Source organism: Herpailurus yagouaroundi, unplaced genomic scaffold (assembly GCF_014898765.1).
Source record: "Herpailurus yagouaroundi ecotype Mexico unplaced genomic scaffold, PumYag 29, whole genome shotgun sequence".
NCBI classification, from domain to species: Eukaryota; Metazoa; Chordata; class Mammalia; order Carnivora; family Felidae; genus Herpailurus; species Herpailurus yagouaroundi.
This window is the reverse complement of record NW_024412377.1, coordinates 49,160,922-49,183,384: the sequence shown is the minus strand read 5'-3', so window position 1 is coordinate 49,183,384 and position 22,463 is coordinate 49,160,922. Positions and strand designations below refer to the sequence as shown.

General features: G+C 41.9%; 2 protein-coding genes across 8 annotated transcripts in view; both read right to left on the bottom strand.

Annotated features, from left to right (window-relative positions):
• Positions 1-506: 506 nt before the first annotated feature.
• LSM11 (LSM11, U7 small nuclear RNA associated) lies at positions 507-14,826 on the bottom strand. Of its 2 annotated transcripts, XM_040443365.1 has the most exons (4): positions 14,341-14,823; positions 8,938-9,077; positions 6,222-6,305; positions 507-5,759 (listed from the first exon to the last, which is right to left on the bottom strand). In XM_040443365.1, the coding sequence occupies exons 1-4, from the start codon at positions 14,783-14,785 to the stop codon at positions 5,349-5,351; spliced, it is 1,080 nt and encodes a 359-aa protein (XP_040299299.1). In that variant the 5' UTR covers positions 14,786-14,823; the 3' UTR covers positions 507-5,348. The 2 variants fall into 2 exon arrangements, with proteins under 2 accessions (XP_040299299.1, XP_040299308.1); XM_040443374.1 differs by lacking the exon at positions 6,222-6,305 and having other exon boundaries at positions 14,341-14,826.
• Positions 14,827-16,825: 1,999 nt separating this feature from the next.
• Positions 16,826-22,463, bottom strand: part of THG1L (tRNA-histidine guanylyltransferase 1 like) — a 35,453-nt gene continuing 29,815 nt past the window's right edge. For 3 of the 6 annotated variants that reach the window (XM_040443331.1, XM_040443316.1, XM_040443339.1), the window contains 4 exons: positions 21,700-21,869; positions 20,560-20,648; positions 19,317-19,424; positions 16,826-18,303 (listed from right to left, as the gene is read on the bottom strand). In XM_040443331.1, the coding sequence (XP_040299265.1) occupies positions 18,142-18,303; positions 19,317-19,424; positions 20,560-20,648; positions 21,700-21,869 (529 nt within the window). In that variant the 3' untranslated portion in view covers positions 16,826-18,141. The remainder of the gene's footprint in view (positions 18,304-19,316; positions 19,425-20,559; positions 20,649-21,699; positions 21,870-22,463) is intronic. The other 3 variants (XM_040443347.1, XM_040443352.1, XM_040443323.1) reach the window with 3 other exon arrangements.

The following is a 22,463-nucleotide window of genomic DNA, read 5'->3' as shown; positions in this document are numbered from 1 at the left end:
TTGGGGCTTAGAAGAGACAATTCACAATGTGGGCCAAGTTTCTTTTCTAAGCATAAACTTCTTTTTTTTTTTTTAATTTTTTTTTTCAACGTTTATTTATTTTTGGGACAGGGTGAGACAGAGCATGAACGGGGGAGGGTCAGAGAGAGAGGGAGACAGAGAATCAGAAACAGGCTCCAGGCTCTGAGCCATTAGCCCAGAGCCTGACGCGGGGCTCGAACTCACGGACCGCAAGATCGTGACCTGGCTGAAGTTGGACGCTTAACCGACTGCGCCACCCAGGCGCCCCTCTAAGCATAAACTTCTAATAAACATGGAAGACCAAAGCCACCTCAAGGATAGTTGATGTAGATATGTGTGCTTTGGTGAAGAAAAGGCACAAGGTTATAACAATGAGATGGCTTGGGATGCTTTCACTTTCTAGGTCAGTATCGTCACCTGGTAATAGACTCCCCTGCCTCCTCCCCTCCACCGCCCCTCAAAATCAGCAGAAACAAAGCAGTCAGTACATTAACACAATCATATTTATTACAGTTTCCAGACTCCCATGTGACACATACCTACAGCAGAACACTGCAAACTGACGTTACTAGCAGCAATCCTCCATAAACATGAAGAATTTAGGTGAACTTCACAATTAAGAGTAATTTCAAGACAAGATGAGAAGTTATGGTTTTTCTTTTAGCAGCTTATATATGAATAGTGAAACTATAAATACAGAGGGTCACCAGGTTTAGCCTTGCCTAAAAAACCATTAATAAGTCACGGTGCAGAGGGGTATCCCCAGGGTTGCCAAACAGAAGGCTAATGTCTTTAGATGTCAGTATGAAATAAGCAGATCACTTTTCAAGACATCGCTTGCTATCTGTGTTAGTGTCAGGACAACAGAAAAAGAACTGGACAGCTGCCCTAGAACCTAGCTCACACATAATTAGCCAGATAATCATTTAAATAATACACCCTAAAATTGTTTAGACATTTTTCCCCCACAGCTCTAAAAACATAACATCAGATATAACATCAGACATTTGCTCCAAAGGAGTAAAAATCAAAAGCAATTGCAATGTATTGGGAATAGCTTTTATAGCTTTCCTGAGGGACAGTTGCCATCTTTTCAGAGAGTGTTTTTAAAGCAACACTAACTCTGGTAGCTTATCAAACTACTTTTTATTCTAAATAAATAAAAGACCAACTGAAGGTCTCAGGTGTACTTATTTCTTTTCCCCTAGATCTCTGAACCATGCAAAGCCATTCCTTGACAGATAGCTTTCATTTTTATTAGAGGGGCACAAGAGAACTTACAAACATTTGAAAAATACTCAAAACACTGAAAGTAAAAAAGGCGCAACCCTTCCTCAGAGCCCAGGAAACTGTGACAGGCATCCCAAAGGCTTATATAAAATCCATCAACTCAATTTGCCAGAAAGTAGTGACAGACCACCCACCTTTGCAACATAAGCCCAGATAAGATTTTCTTCCTTTATAATCACTAAGAAAAGCCTTCTGGGAGTTACTGCCCAGGAAAACATAGGCTGATGAACAGAAGCTACTGGAAAGGGATTGACTGTATTCTATATCTGGCACAGGAAAAAAAAAATCAAAACAGTTGCTAAACCATTATATTTATGCCATGATACTCTTACGTGAACCTTGGACTTCCCACAGCGACTATTTCATTCATAAAAAATACATAAAAGATGGGAAAGTTTTGGGGCAGCACCAGTGACAGACAGCTGTCTTTGAATAATTTTAATTATTCCTAAAGGCAAAAATTAGAGAAAATTTACAGAATCAATTCTATTTCATGATTTTGCCCATGTCAGCAGCTATGAGGATAGTGCAAAAAGAAATCCAAAAAACTCCTCTGCATCAAGTTAGGTTTCTGTTTTTCTCTCAAGGGGTAAAGTGGTATAACTAGATTTCTGTGAGGCTTCTGAGGAGTAAAGAGAGCCCATAGTTCATGTCTTCACAACCTCTTAAGGTACTCCTGGACTTTTTACCACAAGGATAAACAAGTCCCTTCTGATCCAGTAACAGCTCAAACCAAGGATTCTGATGCACCTAGACTTTAATGCTAATGGTTTCTAGGCTTTCTAACTTGATATGCACCATGCACAGACAGCAAGGTACCAAATGGTCTAAAGCCATCTGTCTTAGACACTGCTAACACTGGCTAACCATCACACAAATGACCCACCATCATAAGATAGTCTCTGAAATGAAGCATAAACGCTTCCCAAGTACTAGCACCAACAACCTAAAATGCACATTCTCCTGGTTGTAGAATCACAGAATCACCTCTATGTATGAAGAACAGCACATGAAATCGTTCTGGGTGTGAAACCCATGTTCCATTGCTTGATGCCTTGTTATCTAACAAATCTGGTGCTCTGGAGAAGAGGTGTGTCCCATGAACTGTCTTCGGAACGGATTCCCATGTCTAGAGATTACTTTGAAGAACATAAGTTGGATGTTCAAAAATAAGTACTATTCCTACCAACTGTCCTAAGCCCAAATCCCTGGAGAATACTAGAAACCAGATTTTGCTGCATTTCTGCAACATAGGGACCCCTCAGGTAAGCTCATGGGGGCCTCCAGAACTCTACCATTCTGGCTGTTACTTTCTCTTTTTCTTTCTTTGTCCTGAGGAAGACTTCAGTTATTTTCATAGCAACTTATTATAATGTCCTAGATGATGACATATTTTGAGCAGCACACACATTCTTAGGACCAATTTTTTTTTCCTTTTGAAATATTTCTACAATAATAAAGAAAAGGCAGTAATTAAAAAAAAATGACTTCCCTATAAAACACTGGCATGCTTTATACAATACAGCACATTTACTAAATGTGAATCACTGTCCAAAACTGAACCGATAAATGGGGGCCAATGGGCACATTAGACTGATCACATGGATTTAAGATTATTTTCAGAGCCAGAATTATTATATTGGACAGAAAAGCAGTAAACCAATCCTTATCTGGATATATGAAAATTATATACAAACATGAAAACTCAGCATGTGTTTAAAACAAATCACGTTAGATTTAGTCAGGCACTAGAATGAATGCAAAGTGATATATTCCTTTTGATACCAAACTTTTACTTTACTGGGAAAACCTGGTATCTATTGCAGCTTCTAGCTGAGGACAGAAGGGTAGACAGATGAGGACATCTAACAGGAGAGACTGGTAAAGATGCAGAGGCAGGGGTGTCTGATGATTAAACAAGATAACTATTAATTGGGGAACTGAGATTTTATTAGACATACTATTTAGAAGATAATTTAGATTAGCAGATTCCAAAGACAATTGCTTGACTTTATAACATGGAACCTCTCTAAATGCTTACTGCATCTGATCTGGCTCTAAAGAGTATATTTAAAATGCATCTTAAAATAAAAACAAGTAAACGAAACGAAGCATCTTCCACAGATTCCCCTTTGGGGATGTGTCATTTTTAGATGTGCATCTCCCTTTGGTACTATCACATAAACCTCTTGAAAAGTTCAGGGGAATTTTTTCTGATGATCAGAAAAGGATTGGGGCTGGCATTTGTGGGGGAAGCAGCAAAGAAACGTTACTCTTCTTTTACTGAGGATATTCTTCTGAGAATTTCCATTGTCCTTTAGGAGGAAGGAATGGAATATGGAAAATAGTTCCTGAAGATATCACTGCCTTCTGATGACAAGTTCAAAATTACAACAGCCACAGAGATGACTTTCTTATGTAGCACCTACCTTGCTCATAAGACATAGAACTCTTATCGAGCTATGAAATATAGTTAGTAAAAATTACTCATGGCACTTAAACATGTTTAGAGACTTTAAAATGCCTTCCTAAAATTCTCTGTCTCAGTGCCCCGGTGAGGTAGGTGTCTGATGGGAAAAACTGAGGCACAGAGGAGTTAAATCTGCTCTCCTTTCATTGGCCCAGTGGCCCAGCTAGCAGAAGGACCAGGTGCCCTAACTCCCTAAACATTATTCACCCTGCTTCTCAGAAGGCTTATCTAAGTTACACAAAAAATGCAGCAGGGAATTTTTTTTTCAAGCATTTTAACTAGTTAGCTACTTCTTATTCTCACTTTGAATGTAAGTTATATAAAATAAAACCAAATATAAACTAACAAAACAAAAAATCAATATTGCCTAACAGTCTGCGTCAAGATGTAGCCTATTCTGTACTGGTGATTGAAAAAGCATATAATATGATTCAAGTAGAAGTATTAGAGAGTACTACAGTGCTCCCATTACTCAAGCCAGGCAGTAAGTAAAGTGTTCCTTATAGATGCCACCCACTGTACTTTGTGAGAACCTCGTTGGCGTGACTTGAGGAAATAAAACTATCACTCCTACTTCGTGGAAAAACCATTCTGAAAGTTAGTCTACATGGGCCAGCCCTCCCCAGAAAGGAAGCTCCCAACCATGTGATGCATATGTATTACTGAGTCCATGCAGAACTCTTTGAAGCCAGATATGTAGGTCACAATCTCCTGCCATAAAGCTCACAGGACAGTTCACACTACATACAGAAGGGCAATACAGTGGGTACATGCACTACACCATGCCACACAAATGAGAGAAAAGGCCAAGAAGCCACCTCATGAGCATCTTATAGTCCCATGTGGCATGCCATTCTCAGAAGCTACCTCTGGTAAGTGGGGAAGACTGATGAATTCCCATATTATCCCTTTACATACTAAGGAGAGGGATAACAACAGAGTATTCATTGTTGGCTGCTCTAAGCATACCAACTATCCAAAGTTTACATAAGTTAGTGGCTTTCTTTCTTAGTTTTGCAGATATTCAAAGGTAATAAATTACATTTCTTGATAAAGAGAGAGAATGGTGTAGAGCAAAATTCAAAGGTCAGTTACAAGTTGTGGGTGCAGGGCTACAGGGCAATTTATGTTACTACTCTTAGAATCAAATTCATGAGTACTCAGGGCACTAGCTTTTAGAAATGAGAGCATTTTTTGAGGTGTTTTTTTATTCCCATCCTTATTGTGCCTGTGGGATGAATTTAATTCATACCATGACTCCTAATTCAAATGGAAGATCTGATATTTGGTTGGAGTGTCTAAAGTCAACCATGACACCAAACTGGATGCATATTTCCTCTGTACAGCTTTTGCCTTGATATTAACGCAAACCCCCACCTTCCTAAGGCCTGTGTCCGCTTGAGGGAGCTCATCTTCCAGAGGGCCCAAGCCTGGCTCTATGCTCTGCACATGCAGGACCAGAGGGAATCATTCCAACTCAGAGTTTCACTGGGATACTAGGATACAGCATAGCAGCGGTTCATGCATTTTATTTCTAAGAACCAAAGCTCAAGAGATGCCAAGCTGGTCACTGTGCAAGATGAACCAGCAGGACATTCTCGCCTCGAATGAAAATCTGATTTATGTGTCGAGTGAATACCTGCTGGTAATCCACTTTGGGCTTTCGCTTTTTCTTACGGGGCTGACCCCTGGAAAGGGTGGTAGCCCTGGAAAAGGTACCTCCTGCACTTGACCCTTCTGTCCGTGTAGTCCTCCCTGACATCTCTGACCTGGACTCCTCCCTTGCAGACGCCTGCAGGGAAGAAGGGACGGAGCGGGAACGCCTGCGTGAGCCCCGGTCAGTGTCTCCTCGTCCCCACACCGAAGCTACCTTCCAAGTGGATGTCTGGGAGTATCTGGACAGAGTGGAATCTTCAACTGCAGACTTGGAATCTGCGTCCTTTTTGGAGGAATCCTGAAGTTTTAGGCGATCAAATAGCTAGAAGGAAAGTAATGATAAATATCAGCCTTCTCTTTAGCCGTCAACATCCTTCTTTGAATATACAGAAAAAACACCATACTCATGAATTAGGTTTTATGGACTTCTCACTTTGTAATTTTTAAAAAGCAGTGAGTTTTTCTGTGTTTAGCCATAATTCGGGTAAATCAATAAATACGTCAAGAGAAAAGGCACCTGCTTTTTTCTGGTATAAAATGGAAAGACTTTTAAGGCTTATAAGAGGTAACTTGCTGCTCAAATAACGTGCAGGCCAGAAGCACAGACTCATTTGTGATTAGCTGAATGCGTGAGAAGAGACTAATGAAGAACCTGGTCCGGGCATACAGAGTGGACAGCAACTGAGCTCTCTCCCCAAGAAAACCTGGTCACCGGGCTCAGTGATCTCAATGTCTAAGATTGAAAGCATGCTGGGTACTCAGGAAGCCAGGGTAAACTGCCTACCCTAGTAAGAGTCAATGAAGAATCCCGTTCATACGCTTTGCCTAGAACAGGTTTTCGGTAGGTCTCATCCACATCGGTAAGTGCCTAGAGAAACAGCCCAAAGGGAAAAAAAGATAAGGCAGAATTAAAAATATTATTTTTACAGCTTCTAGAAAAAACATTTTATTTTTTATTTTTTATTTTTTTTAATTTTTTTTTTCAACGTTTATTTATTTTTAGGACAGAGAGAGACAGAGCATGAACGGGGGAGGGGCAGAGAGAGAGGGAGACACAGAATCGGAAACAGGCTCCAGGCTCTGAGCCATCAGCCCAGAGCCTGACGCGGGGCTCGAACTCACAGACCGCGAGATCGTGACCTGGCTGAAGTCGGACGCTTAACCGACTGCGCCACCCAGGCGCCCCTAGAAAAAACATTTTAAAAAGGAGAATAAACATTGGGGTGCCTGGGTGGCTCAGTCGGTTGAGCGTCCGACTTTGGCTCAGGTCACGATCTCGCCGTTTGTGAGTTTGAAGCCCGCATTGGGCTCTGTGCTGACAGCTCAGAGCCTGGAGCCTGCTTCAGATTCTGTGGCCCCTCCCATGCTCATGCTCTGTCTCTCTTTGTCTCTCAATAATAAATAAACATTAAGAAGAAAAAATTAAAAAAAAAAATCCTCCTACGGGTGGAACATAAGTTTTAAAAAAATAAATAAAAAGGAGAATAAACATCTAACTTAGCAGAACTAAACTTAACAAGTGACTGAGCTCTTGGGCAGGAGAAAACGGTAATACCTGGAGCCCTCCGAGTAAGATTTCCAAGCTGCTACCACCATATAAGATAGGTTTCTTCTATGGTAAGGGGCCTTTACAAATGCATGGTAGAGGTTTTTAAATTTCAGTGTGCATATGTATCTAAGAGGCTTATTAAAATATAAATCCAAGGCCACTTCCTAGATATTCTGATTTAGTAGGTCTGGGATGAAGCCAAGGAATTTTCTGTTTTAACCAGAAATTCCATGATTCTGATGTAGGATGCCCTTAGATCATACTTTGAGAAACACTATTCTGCTTCTTTTCCCTCATCAGATTTAGGTCTTACGACAGCAATGAACAGGTATTAACCAGGGTTCCATACAGAACTGTTGGGGAATTCCTGTCTTTGAGAGATGGACCTCAGAGGACAGCTATGTAGGGCCAAATGAGCTCAGGTATGAGAATTCAGTTTGAAAAGTGTGACTCACCCTACAAATATAAGCTGACGGTATTATTATCATGCCGGTCATCAAAGATGTTCTCTTAAAAACTTTTCCTTCAAAGGTGAAATTATAATAGTAAAGTAGTTTTTCCTACATTTTAGAGATAAGAAAAGTGGCCTCAGAGAAACCATCTTGCTCAGAGTCACAGAGCTACCAAGTGGTAAAGCTAGGATTCAAATCCAGGTCTTCTGATTCCACAGTGGTTGAAAAGATGGTGTTAGGAGTCAGAAAGACCTGGGACAACGTTCTAGTACTTCCACTTACTAACAGTGTGATCTGGGCCAATCATTCAATATCTCTAGCCTCAATTTCTTCATTTGTAAAATGGAACAGTAACAGACCTTGTTCACTGAGATACTATATTATAAATCCTTAGTACACTGCACAGCAAATAGGAAGTACTTAATAAATAGTCAGCAACTATTATACTCATCCAGGAGAATGCATGGAGGAAGATAAAACACAGGAAAAAGAAAAGTTAGAGGTAGAAGACCATATGAAAAGCCTGGTGGTTCCTATTTTAATTGCTTGTCTCATAGTATAATTGTGCCATAATCTATCTCTTCCCTCCTACGAATGTCTGGTAAACAGACAGTAAGCCTCTAGGAGTGTGGGGGCGCATGTACTCCATAAGGAAACACCATGCAAAGTGCCTTGCTTATTAGTATGTCTGCTTCCCTTCTATCTTTATCTATCTTCCCAAATGCTATAAAGTGAAAGTTCCTTTCTAAAATTTCTGTACCTAGCACTGTGTTAAAGTACCAGCCAAAGTGGAAAATCAATAAATATTTTGAAATGAATGAAAGAATGGTTAGTAGGAAATTGACATAGAATTACTAAACAGATAAAATACATCCTTATTCCTTAAGCACAAATGACATTTGGGACCAGAGAATGGTTTGCTGCTGGGGGGGCTATTTTTTGTATTGTAGGATATGCTGCAGCACCTCTGGATGCTACCCATTAGATACCAGTAATACTCCATGCCATGGTTGTGACAATTAAAAACACGTACCCAGACAGTGCCAAATGTCCCTAGGAGGGAAAGAAGGGCAAAACTGCCCTGCTTGAGGGGCGCCTCGGTGGCTCAGTCGGTTAAGCATCTGACTTCGGCTCAGGTCATGATCTCATGGTTTGTGGGTTTGAGCCCTGTGTCGGGCTCTCTGCTGTCAGCACAGAGCCCACTTCAGGTCTCTGTACCCCTCTCTCTGCCCCTCCCCCACTCACACTATCTCTCTCTCAAAAATAAATAAGCATTAAAAAAATTTTTTTTTAATTGCCTTGGCTGAAAGCCAATGCCTTAAAGAAAAGGAAGCAGTAAAAAGAACTTTTTTTATTGTTGATCAAGAGAATGCAAAAATTCTAGTTCTTCTAGGAAGTCATTTTATAGGTTTTCCTAAATAAAATTACTCAGGTCGTTTAGACATATAAAAGATTTAATCCTTAGGAGCTCTCCAGCCCTTTGAGAAAGGCTTAATTACCATATTCCAGAACTTGTCAAATGCGACGAGGAAGCCTGTACAGACGCCACGAAGACCCTTGAAAGTGCGAATGTGAACGTTCACCTTCACCCCCTCCCGGATACAACGATGGAGCTCACCCAGAGGGCTGCCTTCGTGCACTGAAACAAGACAAGAGCAGACAGCATAATGTAAACATCTGCCTTCATTCTCAGAATTAGCAACCAAGACCAGCCAACCATCTCCAGCAACACCAGGCAACATGGTGCAGTGGCAACCTCACTATGGAAATGAGAAGGCCCAATGGGCAGCATGGTTAGTATGGGCAACACACTGAAGTAAGACAAGATTCCACCAGGATGAGGATAAAACATACATATGGCTGTCACCCGAATGTTTCACTAATTGTATATCCCATGTTCTATGATGTCATTGATTCTAAGATGTACCATTATTTAAAAACATTTGGGGGGGGCCCCACATTAAATGTACACATCAGCAGCAAAATTCTTCTCAGTTCTGTGCCTGGTTAAGACAACTTTTTAAAAGATAATTCTCATGAACCACATATCCAGCTTGACTCTTCAAAAAACTAAAAATCTTGTTCATATGTTTAAAGGAAACAAACCATGTAACACATCTGCCCTTAAACACGTGCAGTCCTCTAACGAGAGAATGGACTTTTGGCCCCCATCTGAGATACTCCATGGACAAGCTCTCTGGAGCCACTAGTGTTTCAATGGACACCATCTTTACACTAGACGGAAGAGACCTGGTTTCAGTCCAAGCCTGTTGACAGAAAGGCACCTGCTGGGCATTAGGCTTGTAGGACATTGCAGATAAGCATCACGTAAAAAGAGAATGACGATTCATGGGAAGAATGCTGGAACTATAAATTGCAGCCTTTATGATGATGGATTCTCTTTCTCAGGGCTTGTGAAGAGGGATGAATTTTATTTTTATTACTTCATGTTAACTTAGCCTTCACAATATGATGGCTATACGATATATGTAAAACCTCCCAAAAGAAAACCACATGTCCAATCACACACTTACACTCACACTCACACATAGTCTTTGTCTTTCCCTCCCAAGTTTGCAAGGCATAATTCTTTGGAGATTGATTCTTGCCATCAATAGTAAACACAAAATCTCTGTTTTGTTTCTAGTAGTATGAAAGAGAACAAGAGTCCTGCCCTTCAGTTTGGATAACTAAGCTGGTTACTCCTGACCTCTTTATCCCTCACTCATGGGTCAGCTTATACATCATGGCAGTGATAAATTAATAAAAGAAAATACTCTGAAGAAAGTGACCTAGCCAATGAGAAGTAGGAGCTTATGTCAGATTGAAGATTCAGCAAGAAGGCACAGTTGAAGGCAATGTGGCAGAGACAGAGGCTCTGGAAAGGAATGTGAGAGTTTTGGTCTGGCCTCATCATCTACCTTACCTGTAGCAATATTTTAAAATTCCTTGAATGTTTGAGTAACTTTTTCTCTACAAGTCTGACTTTCCTCATTTGTAAAATGAGGTTAGACTAGTTAACTTCTAGATTCATTTGAGAATAAGTCTCTATAATTCAATATTTTAGAAACCTGGATTAGTTTCTTTGCCTACACACATTCACTGCTTCCCCCGTCCCCATATGTGTTTCCACAAACAGTGGAAAGACCACTCTTTTCCTAACTTGTAAAAAAATAGACAGGTATGACTTTTACCCCTGAACCCCCACATAAGAGAAAAAAGACAAGCACATATCTTAACAACAGTTTCTTATTCTAGCCAAACAAATGACAAACTCAGGTCTTTCAACTCTCATATCTGTACTCTTCCCTTGATTTTTCTTCCAAAGATTTATTAATAAGGTATAATTCCAGGGAGCACTTCACTCCTGTGTGATCAAAAATACATTACTAGCACCACCTATCAGAGCAAACTACCAAGGCAAAAATTCTGAATCGGAACGCACACTCTGAATCTCTTTCCAGCAGTCTCTCTAACAAACTCCAAATATGAACCAAGCTTCTAAAATTTAATACAACAACAAAAAGATATATATGCCTTATCTTTGAAGTTATTCTTCCAGATCTCCTTCTCCACTGCTACTATTCTTAGGCCTCAACCTTCTAAGTCCCAGTCATTTTTTTTAAGTTTTTTTTTTTTTTTAAATGTTTACTTATTTTTGAGAGAGAGACAGTGAGAGCTAGGGAGAGGCAAAGAGAGAGACAGAGGGAGACATAAAATCCGAAGCAGGTTCCAGGCTCTGAGCTGTCAGCCCAGAGCCCGACAAGGGGCTCGAACCCACAAGCTGTGAGATCATGACTTGAGGCAAAGTTGGACGCTTAACCGACTGAGCCACCCAGGCGCCCCTAAATCCCAGTCATTTTAAACTCTATTCTTCTCCCTACTTGTGGCCACACTAGGCTCAGACAATGGATTCTCAATAAGTATGACCTGTCCTTTCCTTTCTTTTCCCACAACCAATACAGCCCAGAGTCTTATGGGACGGTTGGTTCACTACAACAGCCTCCGAGGTCCCCTCACTCCCATCCTCCCTAGCCATCATCATCACCAATCACTGAGCACTCCCTATGAGCCAGGCCCTGGGGTAAGGTTAACTTTATGTATGTTATTTAATCCTCACAACTTTAACACGCAGGCACTATTATTTTGCCCTACTTTTTAGATGAGAAAAACGAGGCTCAGAAATGTTCATTTGAATTAGTTTTTCAAGGTTACTTATGTAGTAAACAGCTGAGTCAACACCCAATTCGGGTAGGTTATACATACATCCTGCCCTGGAGCTTTTAATTATGACAGCCTAAAACAATAATAACCACCACAACAACCTACAACAATCACAGGGACATTTAACAATCACTGAGAATTTCCCCATGTACTACTGTGGTAAACGCTTTGAATGGATTAGCTAACTGAGGCCCCAAAGAGTTTAAGTGACTTGCCTCCGTAAAACAGCGAGAAAGTGGAGGAGCTAGTATTCATGTTCAAAACTAAAAAAGCCAGCAGTCGAACCCCTGCATCTGTGGTCTATACACCGTCCCCCACCAAATACATTTTACTACTAGAAATTAAACTATGAGAAACATTGCCGTTTACTTAAGAATATACACCATGGTCCCCACTATCTATCATAACAAAGTCAGAGAGAAACCCTTTGGTCTTCAAAATGTTTTAATACATCCTTCTCTGGACCCAGATTCCATTCTCATTGTTCTAGACACACACCGTCTGCCTCACTTATGTGGTACTCTCCACCCACCAAAAGAAGTAAGCAGAGAAACATGAGAATGTACTCCCCTGTTCCCTCACTTGAGATTAGCATGATGGCCCTGGCACGTAGGCCCTGGAGTTGGACAAACCGAGTTGCAAGCTAACTAGCTATGTAATCTTGGGCAAGCAGTGATGCTCAACAAGCCTCACTTAAAAAGTAGTATCTAAGGGTAAAGTAAGATACGAAGCATCTACAGGGCTTCGCAAACTGCACAGCACTCGCCCACTAAATAACTGTAGCCATAATTAGCAACAATAAAATTATCTCCTGACTTAAAAAGGGACTGTTTGGGATGATGGATTTGTTCTGTATCCTTATTGTGATGGTGATTTCATGACTACACATTTGTCAAAACTCACTTTAAAATGGTGAATTTTGCCGCATACAAATTATACTTCAATAGCCTAACTTTTAAATAATTACTGTCATCCCTAACCATGCCCTTCTTTAAATTCACTTCAAGACCTGAAGACAACCTTTTATAGGAACTCTGTCTGAATAAACTTAATCTTACCCACGCTTCTGTACTTTTCTTGCTTTCTGAAGCTCATCAGTTCTTTGTCACGTCTACCCATCTCTATCATGTACACCCAACCGTTTCCAGTGGAGTGATAAAAATTTTCAGTGCCTACGGCACACTCTGAGATCTTGATTGCAGGCACATATTTAATTGTGGAAAGCCAACAAAGCTGGTTTTCATGCTCTGTCATACTAATATAACAGAGTACTCCGTAGGTAAAGCCAAAACCACTCGCCATACAGAAGTATGTCTTTTCTTTGACAATATCAGTAGCAAAGCCACAACTGGCAAAACGGAAATAAATGTTACAATCTGAGAGTTGGAGAGCATTTCAAAGATCTGATAGTGGCAAAACAAGGTCCGCAGCTACTCTTATTTTAGCTACATGCACACTCTGTCTTTGTGTTATCGTTGGGGAAGCAGGCTGGGATGCACCCTGGCTTGGCCAAGAATGCTCTAGCACTGTCACAGGAAATGATCTGACCAAGACCCAGCTAACAGCACACAGCTTTTCAGGATGTTTCTCTCTTTACAAACACATTTCTAGGAATGAAACAACTCGCTTAACACAACCTTCCACTCCAAAGCCAGTGATTTAAAAATGTTACAATTTAGCTATCAGGATACAGATGCTTTGAATGGCTAACTAGGTCATTGTCTTCCCTGGCAGATGTGAGAACTGCTTGCCAGATGACAGAAGACATAACCCTGGCTTGTTTTCATTCCACTGGTGGAAGACCTAACTCACACATTAGCAGCCTTGCTGTTTACAGATCTCCAAGGATCTATTAGGCTCCAAGAGATTCCCTTGTGCCATTCACACCTTCAGAACTTAAAATAACTTGCGCATATGGTAACAGGAGCCTGACAGACCCAGTCCTGCACCCATCCCGGCAGGGTGGCGGTGAAACAGTGTCTGTATTTTAGTGGCACTGGTGCCTGCTGCATTCCAGCACTTGTGACTTGGGAACGCGAACATACGTGTTTCAAGACCGCACAGCCCTTCTCCTACGACCCCAGGAGGAGTGCCACTTAGTGTGCAGGCGTTATGAAATTATGTCCCCTGTTCTAACTGCAGGGACAGATCTCCTCACACTCCATCCCGTCATCGCCAGTCCCACTAACCACTCTCCTTTCCTTAAAATTGGCTGTGCCCCTCCCCTCTGGCTGTGGCGTGCAGCTCCTCCCGGTGATGTCCGCTTTCCAGGCCCCACCACCTTTCCAGACGCCCATCACCCTCGTGGTCGTAGCCCCTCGTTGCGGGCCCCGCATCACCTCTGCAGCCACTTGCATGGACCCCGTTAGAGCCCCTCCTTGTTACCTCTACAGCCTTCCCACTCTGCCCCCACCGCTCTCCCTCACCCGTCGGTACTCCAGAAGACCTTCCTTCCCCACGCCCCCCCTTCCCCACATTATTCAAGGAGAACCTCCTCACGGCCGCGGATGATCTCTGCAACCTTCATCAAGACCCTCTCCCTCAGGCGCGCAGACCCGCACCAAACCCCTAGCACCCTGCAAACGCCCCCTCGGCCGCCACCTTCCGGGCAGCGGGCCTGGCCCTCGGCCCCCCCCCCCCCCCGTCCCGCCCCGCCCGCCCGCGCCCGCCGGACTCACAGGGCATTCGCGTGAGCACGTTGCGCGGCGCCTTCCTGCTCCGACCCGGACCCCGCCGGCGTGCCCCGGCGGCCCCGTCCCCTTCCTCCTTGGCCACCATGAGGCGACGGAGGCGCTGGATGCGCTCGGGGTCCGGGGCCGGGGCGTCCAGGCGGCGACGGGTTCTAGCCGAGGGCCCGGCAGAGGCGGCGGGCACCCCTGAGCCCGCGGCCGCGCCCCGCGCCCGCCCGCGCCCGCCGCCCCGGACCCCGGTCCTGAGGAAGCTCTCGTACTCGGCCAGGTTGTTGAAGCAGGGCGCGTTTGGGTAGGGTATGGGCGGCAAGCGGGGCGCGTACAGGGCCAGCAGCGGGTCGAAGCTGTCAGAGCTGACATCCAGCCGCGGGCTGGGCGGGCGCGCGGGGCTCCCGGCGCGAGCCGACCTCGCCCCCCGCTCCCGCTCCTCCATGTTTGAAAGGCCCGCAAGCCGAGGCCGATGGGAAGAAGGAGCGGGGCCGCCAGAGGGCGGCACTGCGCAGCCGCGGCTTGGGGTTGCACTGCGCCGGCGCGGCCACCGGGGGGCAGCATCTGTCCGCTCTCGGCGCCGAGCAGCCGGCCTCCGCCTGGGCGCTCGGGTAACAGGTTCATCTGCTTGAAGGCAGTGTTTCCCCATTTCTATCATTATCACTTAGGATGTTTGTCAATACTCCAGATTCCCCGGGGGTGGATCCTGGAACCAGCATTTTAACAAGCTTCGCTAGGCGTTTGTCTGCTCTCTGGAACTGTAGTATACTCGTAGCTTGAGCTGGTGGGAAGAGGCTGGAAGAGGGCAATCAGAGTCCCGTTTTGCATGCTAAATTTTACTGGGGGCTAGCCTACCTGGACTCAAATTATTTAGCTTCTTTGGGTCTTTACATTCTCACCTGAAATGTAATAGAAACAGTACCTAACCCACAGAATTGTCCTAAGAATGAAGAGATACTGCATAGAGAGCATATAAATGCTTTATCCTAGCTGGTACTGGTTAAGTGGACAACGAAGCTGTGAAGGATGGATGGATCCCGGTCCTCCATTTCCTAAACCCTATGCAAAAAGTAATTTACATTAACACCTGAGAGACCTTAGTATTAAAGAAAATTCATTACATCATAGATTTTCTAAGCATCTCTTAGGCAAGTGGAGGAAACCAGGATCCAGCTCTTGGAGGAAAGGAAGATGGAAGATTTCCAAGACCCAGTTGTACTTATTTTATTACTTTTAATTTACATCCAAGTTGGTTAACATATAGTGTAGTAATGATTTCAGGAATAGAATTTAGTGAGTCATGACTTATGTATAACACCCAGTGCTCATCCCAGCAAGTGTCCTCCTTCATGCCCCTTGCCCATTTAGCCCATCCCCCACCCAAAACCCCTCCAGCAACCTTCAGTTTTTATAGCTTCTGTTCAGCAAAAACATTTTTGCTTTTTGCTATTAAATGATAGTCTAGGGGTGCCTGGGTGGCTCAGTGGGTTAAGTGTCAAATCTTGATTTCCACTCAGGTCATGATCTCACAGTGAGACCAAGTCCTGCTGTTAGCACAGAGCCTGCTTGGGATTTTCTCTCTACACCTCCCCCACTCATGCTTGCTCTTTCAAAATATTTAAAAAATAAAATAAAGTGATAGTCTAAACAGAAGGCCAGGTATTACCCTCTCATCCAGCACAGCCAAGGTGTTTCCAGTTACCTACAAGCCACACAAATCACTTTCCTAATTGCCACTTCCCTACCAAACTATCAACTAGTGTTAATTCTATACTAGTTCTTTTTGTGTATGTCTTAACGTTTCTTTAAGCTATGCAAAGCCCAAGAGAATGCATTCTTTACCTTAGAGAACACAATGAAAATTAACATACAACTGTGAAATATATGCTGGAACAAATAGGTGTGGCAACAGAGAAACACCATCGCTACAGGTTAAGTTATGGCAAGAGTATGAAACACGCATACCTTTGCTCAAAACTTCTGAGAACAAAAAACAAAGCTGTAAACTGCTGCTCATTCAACAAATGCTTGTCCCTCTATCTTATGACAAAATTGAGCCTTTGTATCACATAGCACCCACAGAAAGCACATTTCTTTGGGTGGTTTTGTCCTGAAAGTTTGTACTTTAATGTCCACTTATCACGTACCATTGTTACATTCACCAGTCCAGAGCTACATCACCTTATTGCCTGACTTGACCTATCACAGGATACCGAGGGCCTTACAGCCCAAAGTGCCACAGATCACCCACCATAGGCATCAGAGGCCTTTGGGGTTAAAAATCAGATGAGCAAACCTCAAATCTTCATCGGGGCGTGCTGGAAGAGCAATGTAAAACAAGCATTCCAAGTAAATTTTTGTATGTAGAAGTCTGTGAACCACCGCGGTGATGAAGGTATGTTTATCCTGGCTTACGTAAAGACATATATACAAAAGTTGGATTCATACACTGTATTTGTATGAGAAAAATAAGTGGAAACGTAGGCCAAGGGAGTTGAAACCTTTATTTTCTCAGAGATTTTTATCAATTACCAAACATGCACCATATTTCTTCCTGTGCAGTGAGTACATGAAGGGAAAAAAGGATTCCAACAGATGGAGTATCAATTCGCGGAGGATGAGACCAGCCGTTGCCTTCAAAAATACATTCTCTTCGTGGCTGTGAAGTCTGCGATGCAAGACCAGGCACTAAAATGTAGACTGCCTCTTAATTCCTACTAGAGCCAAATAATTTTCCTCTGAAATATGAAACCAGGACAGCAGGCAATGGGAGTTCTCTCACCACCTACCCCCACTTGAGGGCGACCCCTCGCTAGTGGTGGTTCTCGAAATTACTGCTGCTGTCCTCCGCTCTTCCTCCCCCGTCTGCAGCTGGAACTGACCCATCTGCAGCTGGAACCATTAGGTGTCCTCTGACACCTGCCACTTGTGACCCCAAGGGAAGTGCTAATTCAAATGCCAGTGTTCTGATTACATAGAGGCTACCTGAGAATCCTTTTCAGGAATCCAATAGGAAGGGGACTTTTAAAACTGAAGTATCTAGAGAAAATGAGTAAATGCTTCTCCCTTCTTGTTCATTCATTCTCACACATTTTCTTTCTTTCATATATACACATAATTCCTTTTCTTTTTAGAAAGAGGTTAAGTGGCCTTGGAAATACCCCTGGCAAGACGACGATCATGCTGACAACTCCACAAAATCAATCTATGGAATATTCATATAAAGACATCCAAACTACTACTCATTTGTTCAGCCAAAGGTGCCAACTTGGTAACTGGCACAAAGTGCTCATTCTCCCTGGAATTCCTGAATTCAGAGGCATCTGCAGCCATCAACCCATTACTTATCTCCAGGTCAAAGTACACGGGTAAGAAAGGTGGCTTTAAAGGTCAGTGGATTCTGTAGTTAAGAACAGGTGGCTGAGAGTAAAGTTTGGGTTCATCACATACCATAGGTGGAAAGAGCTGGACACGTTTTTATAAGATTTATGCCACAATGTAAAAATGATTCATTCTGCAAAGCATAAAGTAGTTCTTGCTTTATAAAAATAGGACCACAATTTTTTTTTTTAAATGCACTTCTACAGAAGGAACCATGTTCCAATACTGCAAAAAAAATGTTCTACTTAAAGCAGAACAAGATAACCACCCCCATACATCCCTTCTTTTCCTGGTCCCTTTCCAGTCAGTCATGTTATTCCTGGCACACTGTTCTTGGTAGTAAGGATCCTAGGGCCACCTGCTGCCAGGAAACTTAGGGGTCTTGCATGGTTAACCATGCCAGGACTGAAAAGCAAAGGATCAGCTGTCTTCATCTAGGATCTCTGGATGTTCCTTCCAGAAAGCATCCCCAATAATATCGCAGTATAAAGGCACTGGCTTAATCCTGGTCCGAGTCACCGCCATCTTTTTTCCTTCTATTTCTGCTGGCAGCTTGACTTCTTTTGTTGTGACTTCACCCACCTACAGATAAAAGTTAACATATTAACACTGTTAATTGGGTTTGGGAGAGTAGAGGGGGATATGCAGGAAGCTGATTTATATACTTCCGAAAAACATTTTTCAGGTAGATAATACAAATACATATCTCAACATACATGAATTTGTTTAAAAACTTTTAAAAAGTTGCTATATTCTGAAAGAAGGCCTTAGGAACAAAGGAGTAATTCCATGTTCCTTATTAACAATAAATATAGAATTAAAGGTTTTTGTTTGTTTTTTTGCTTCTCTCATCTGCATGAAGAAGTATCCAAGTCTGTGCTAAAGAGCAAATGTGGTTTTAAAATACTAATAAGCTGAAGCTGCCAGTGGGGAGGACTAATTCTTAAGGTACCCCTTAACACCTGAAAACATTCATTAAAAAAAAAAAAACAACTAAATGAAGGAAATAAATTTAGAGAAATCATTATGCTCCGAAGCTGGCACAGAGAGAAAATATTGGTAAAATTAAGAATTTAGGTAAAGGTACAGAATATTAAAGTATGAATATCTAGGGAATCTCAAGAACATTCTCCAAGTGGTAGAACGCTCATATACAATGTTTCCCTATGCCTCATATTATAGTTGTCATGGGACGGGTGGACCACTTAATGATATTATCCAGTGTGGAAGAAAGTATTTTTTAAATGTTATATGAATGCAAAAATCCTTCTGTCTGCAGTGTACTCTGTTATGGGGTTTTGTTTGATTTGGAGAGCTTATGACACAGGAAAATAAATGAACTAATTCTAAAATCTGTGATTCTGCTTATAAAGAGAAATTCCAGACAACAAAGATCACTAACAAACTGACAAAATTAGTAGCACTGACAAAAAAAGCATCCAAAATAATGTATAGTATCTCATTTAAAAAAGATCTAATTCATGTTAATCAATGGAGTCACATCTTTATACATGTGGTAAGGGACACAAAGTTTGGGATGGGCACAGGCTCTCTTCTTTCTGACCTCCATTTTAATTTGGACACAACAGCATTACCTTCTGCCATATCAACACAGTCCCTTTCCTATACATCAGTGGCTCATTATTGTAGTTGATGTTGAATTCAGAAAACAAAATCTCATTCTTGTCTGCTGCAAGAGTTCCCTGAGAAAATAAAAAAAAGATATAAAAAGATTTTTATGTCTGCTCTCTGCCCTCACCCTACCTATCCATTCCACCCTCTATCTAAATTTCCACAAACAAAAAAGTGGAAGGGTTTTACCAAATATCTTATAGATACTAATGAATTTCAATTGTAAGAGCAGTTTAAATCTTATTTAGATGTCTAAATTCATAAAACTGTCTTCTGTAGCAAACAACTGGCTTCAAAAGTCACAACTGGGATGGGGTGACAGGAAAGAGTACTATTCTGTACTACGTAATGTATGTTATCTTATTTGACCCTCATTACCATCTCCATTTTAGAGAGAACTCTGAAGCTTAGAAAGATTATATAAATTGCCTAAGGCCAAAAGCTGCTTTTATTCTTATAAGAATCAAAATCTAAACTCAGCTCTTCCAAACTCGGGATAGATCTACCAATATGCCAATTATTATTGCTATCTCTAAATCTTCACCATTACTATTAATGACAAACATGTATTGTGTAATTATAATGTGCCAGGCATTATATTAAGAGCCATAACAACACATCACCTCATTTCAGTTAGTCATCCCATAAGTAGCACTGGTCATCTAATGATGAACGCCAGTGTTTATTATGGTTTATGTGCTTTATGCCATTTAATTCTCACAATAAACCTATGCAGTGGGAACTGTTACTTCTTACATCTTACCTATAAAGAACTAAGGCAGAGGGGATAAAATTAAATAGAAGTCCCCGAGTACAATTATTTGACTTCCAAAGCCTATACTCTTAACAATACACGCACCCAGCAGGGAATGACAATGATAAAGATGCCAAGTGGGACTGATGAAAAAGAGCATGTGCCCTGTCTAAAGAAGGCAACCAATATGCAGCCCCAGCCACGCCCTACCACGTGGGAATGTAGAGCCAGTGTCACCAATTCCATTTTCTAGCTGAGGACACTAAGACTCAGGGAGAAGCAGTAACTCATCTGGGGTCACAGAATAAGCAGGTAGCAGAGCTGCTACTAGTAAGATCTTTATATCCTTTCAAACCAAAGCAGTAGAGAGCTTTAAAAGAATACAAAATGGCATGGGAGAGTGTACAGAAAACCAACCCCAGGTGAGTATTAATGCAGTTAAGACCTTATACCTGTAATCTCTCTTGGGCTTGTACTGGTGTTAGTCCAGACTGTTGTACAAGTGCCCAGAAAACTGTATTATAAAGATTATTGACGTGACCTGTGAGGAGAAAAGAGTAGCACTGTTTATACAGATATGATCTTTATGCAATACTCATGTTTCGAAGAACATTAGAACTCCACCTCTCTGGGGCGCCTGCGTGATTCAGTCAGTTAAGCGTCTGACTTCGGCTCAGGTCAGGATCTCACAGCTTGTGAATTCGAGCCCCACATTGGGCTCTGTGTTGACAGCTTGGAGACTGGAGCCTGCTTCAGATTCTGTGTCTCCCTTTCTCTCTCTCCCCCCCCCCCAACTCTCTCTCCCCCTCTCTGTCTCAAAAAATAAAAAAAAAAAAAAAAATTAAAAAAAAAAAAAAAAAAAGAACTCCACCTCTCTCCTTGAAAGGAGAGAGATCTCGGAGACATTTAGTGATTTACCCAGAACCATACACTGGGAAGATGGGGGGGAAGTGGTCAAGTATAAACAAACTTATTACCTAGAAGTTTTATTCTCTCATTTCACTTATGCTGTGTATAAACTGGTTAACTTACACATTAAACTTAGGAATACTTTCAAAGTTATTTTGGATTAATCCTAGCTCTTTTCCAGTTTTTCTGGGAAAATCAAGATACACCAAATAAGTAAGTCTCACAAACATGTCATCATAGTTGTGTAAGGCAGGAGTCACAATTCAAACACCCACTGAGGCCACCATGAACATAAATGCATAAAGCAGAGTAGGTGACCCATGGGGAACAAGAGAGAATGGTACAGTTTATGGCACATTGGCTTCTGTGTGTGTGTGTGTGTGTGTGTGTGTGTGTGTGTGTATATATATATATATAAAGGCAGAAGTCACTGCATAGGTAATATCTAATACTAAGTGGGAATGTAGACCTAGTATTACCAGGTCTCCTGATTTTTCCCAAAAAAACTGGAAATCGGGAACATTTACATGAATCTCCCAATTTTTCAATTGTTTTCAACTAATTAAAAAATACAAAATACTGCATTTAAACAAAATACACATGTGCCAAACCTGTATCAAATCACCACCTCTAATATATGGAACTGGTGGTTTAACTACATCTGTTTATTTGGTTTCACTTACAATCTGCTTGCCGCCAACTGAGGTAGTCCTTTAAGGTCTGGTTGTTAGGATACACTATGACTCTTCCATCAAAGCCTGGGGGATACAGAAGGGGCTGGTCCTCAAAGTAATCTCGCCAATAAAACACATAGCTGGAGGCAAACTGGGAAGCCACATGGGTCATGAACTTACTTGCAGAAGTAAGGCACATTGGGTGGAGCAAGAAAAAAGAAAATACATGATATTAATTCAAAACCATGATAGAGCCTGTGTGTGCAACAGAGTGATTATACAAAGTGTCCAGCAAGCCAAGAGATAAAATGTGCTGGGCCAAGAAAAACTAAGCAGCCCGCCTCTCTTTCCAGTCCAATAAGTAACTTACTAATACTGAATTTTTGTATGTAGGATGTTATGTGAATTTATGGTTAAAGAGGGTTTTTGTGTGTGTGTGTGTGTTTTTAGCCTTGGAAGGAAGAGAACCATTGTTTTAAAAAAGGCAATTCATTATATGCTTTGTTTTCTCTGACAGTTTCGATATATTGCCAAATGAAATATCAAAATTTGTCTATTTTGAGATCCTTCTTAATTAAAAATTTAAGCAATATTGTAAAGCACATATAGGCTGTTCTTGGCTAAAGCCAACCTAGGAATTAAATTATTAATATTATTATATTCTAACGGTGTCTGTTTCTAGTCTTAATGTTCAGTGCCAGATCTATGTAGAAGCTAAGGTGATGAGGAATGAAGCAGAAAGAATCAGATAAAGAGGTTTATGTAATGCTCAC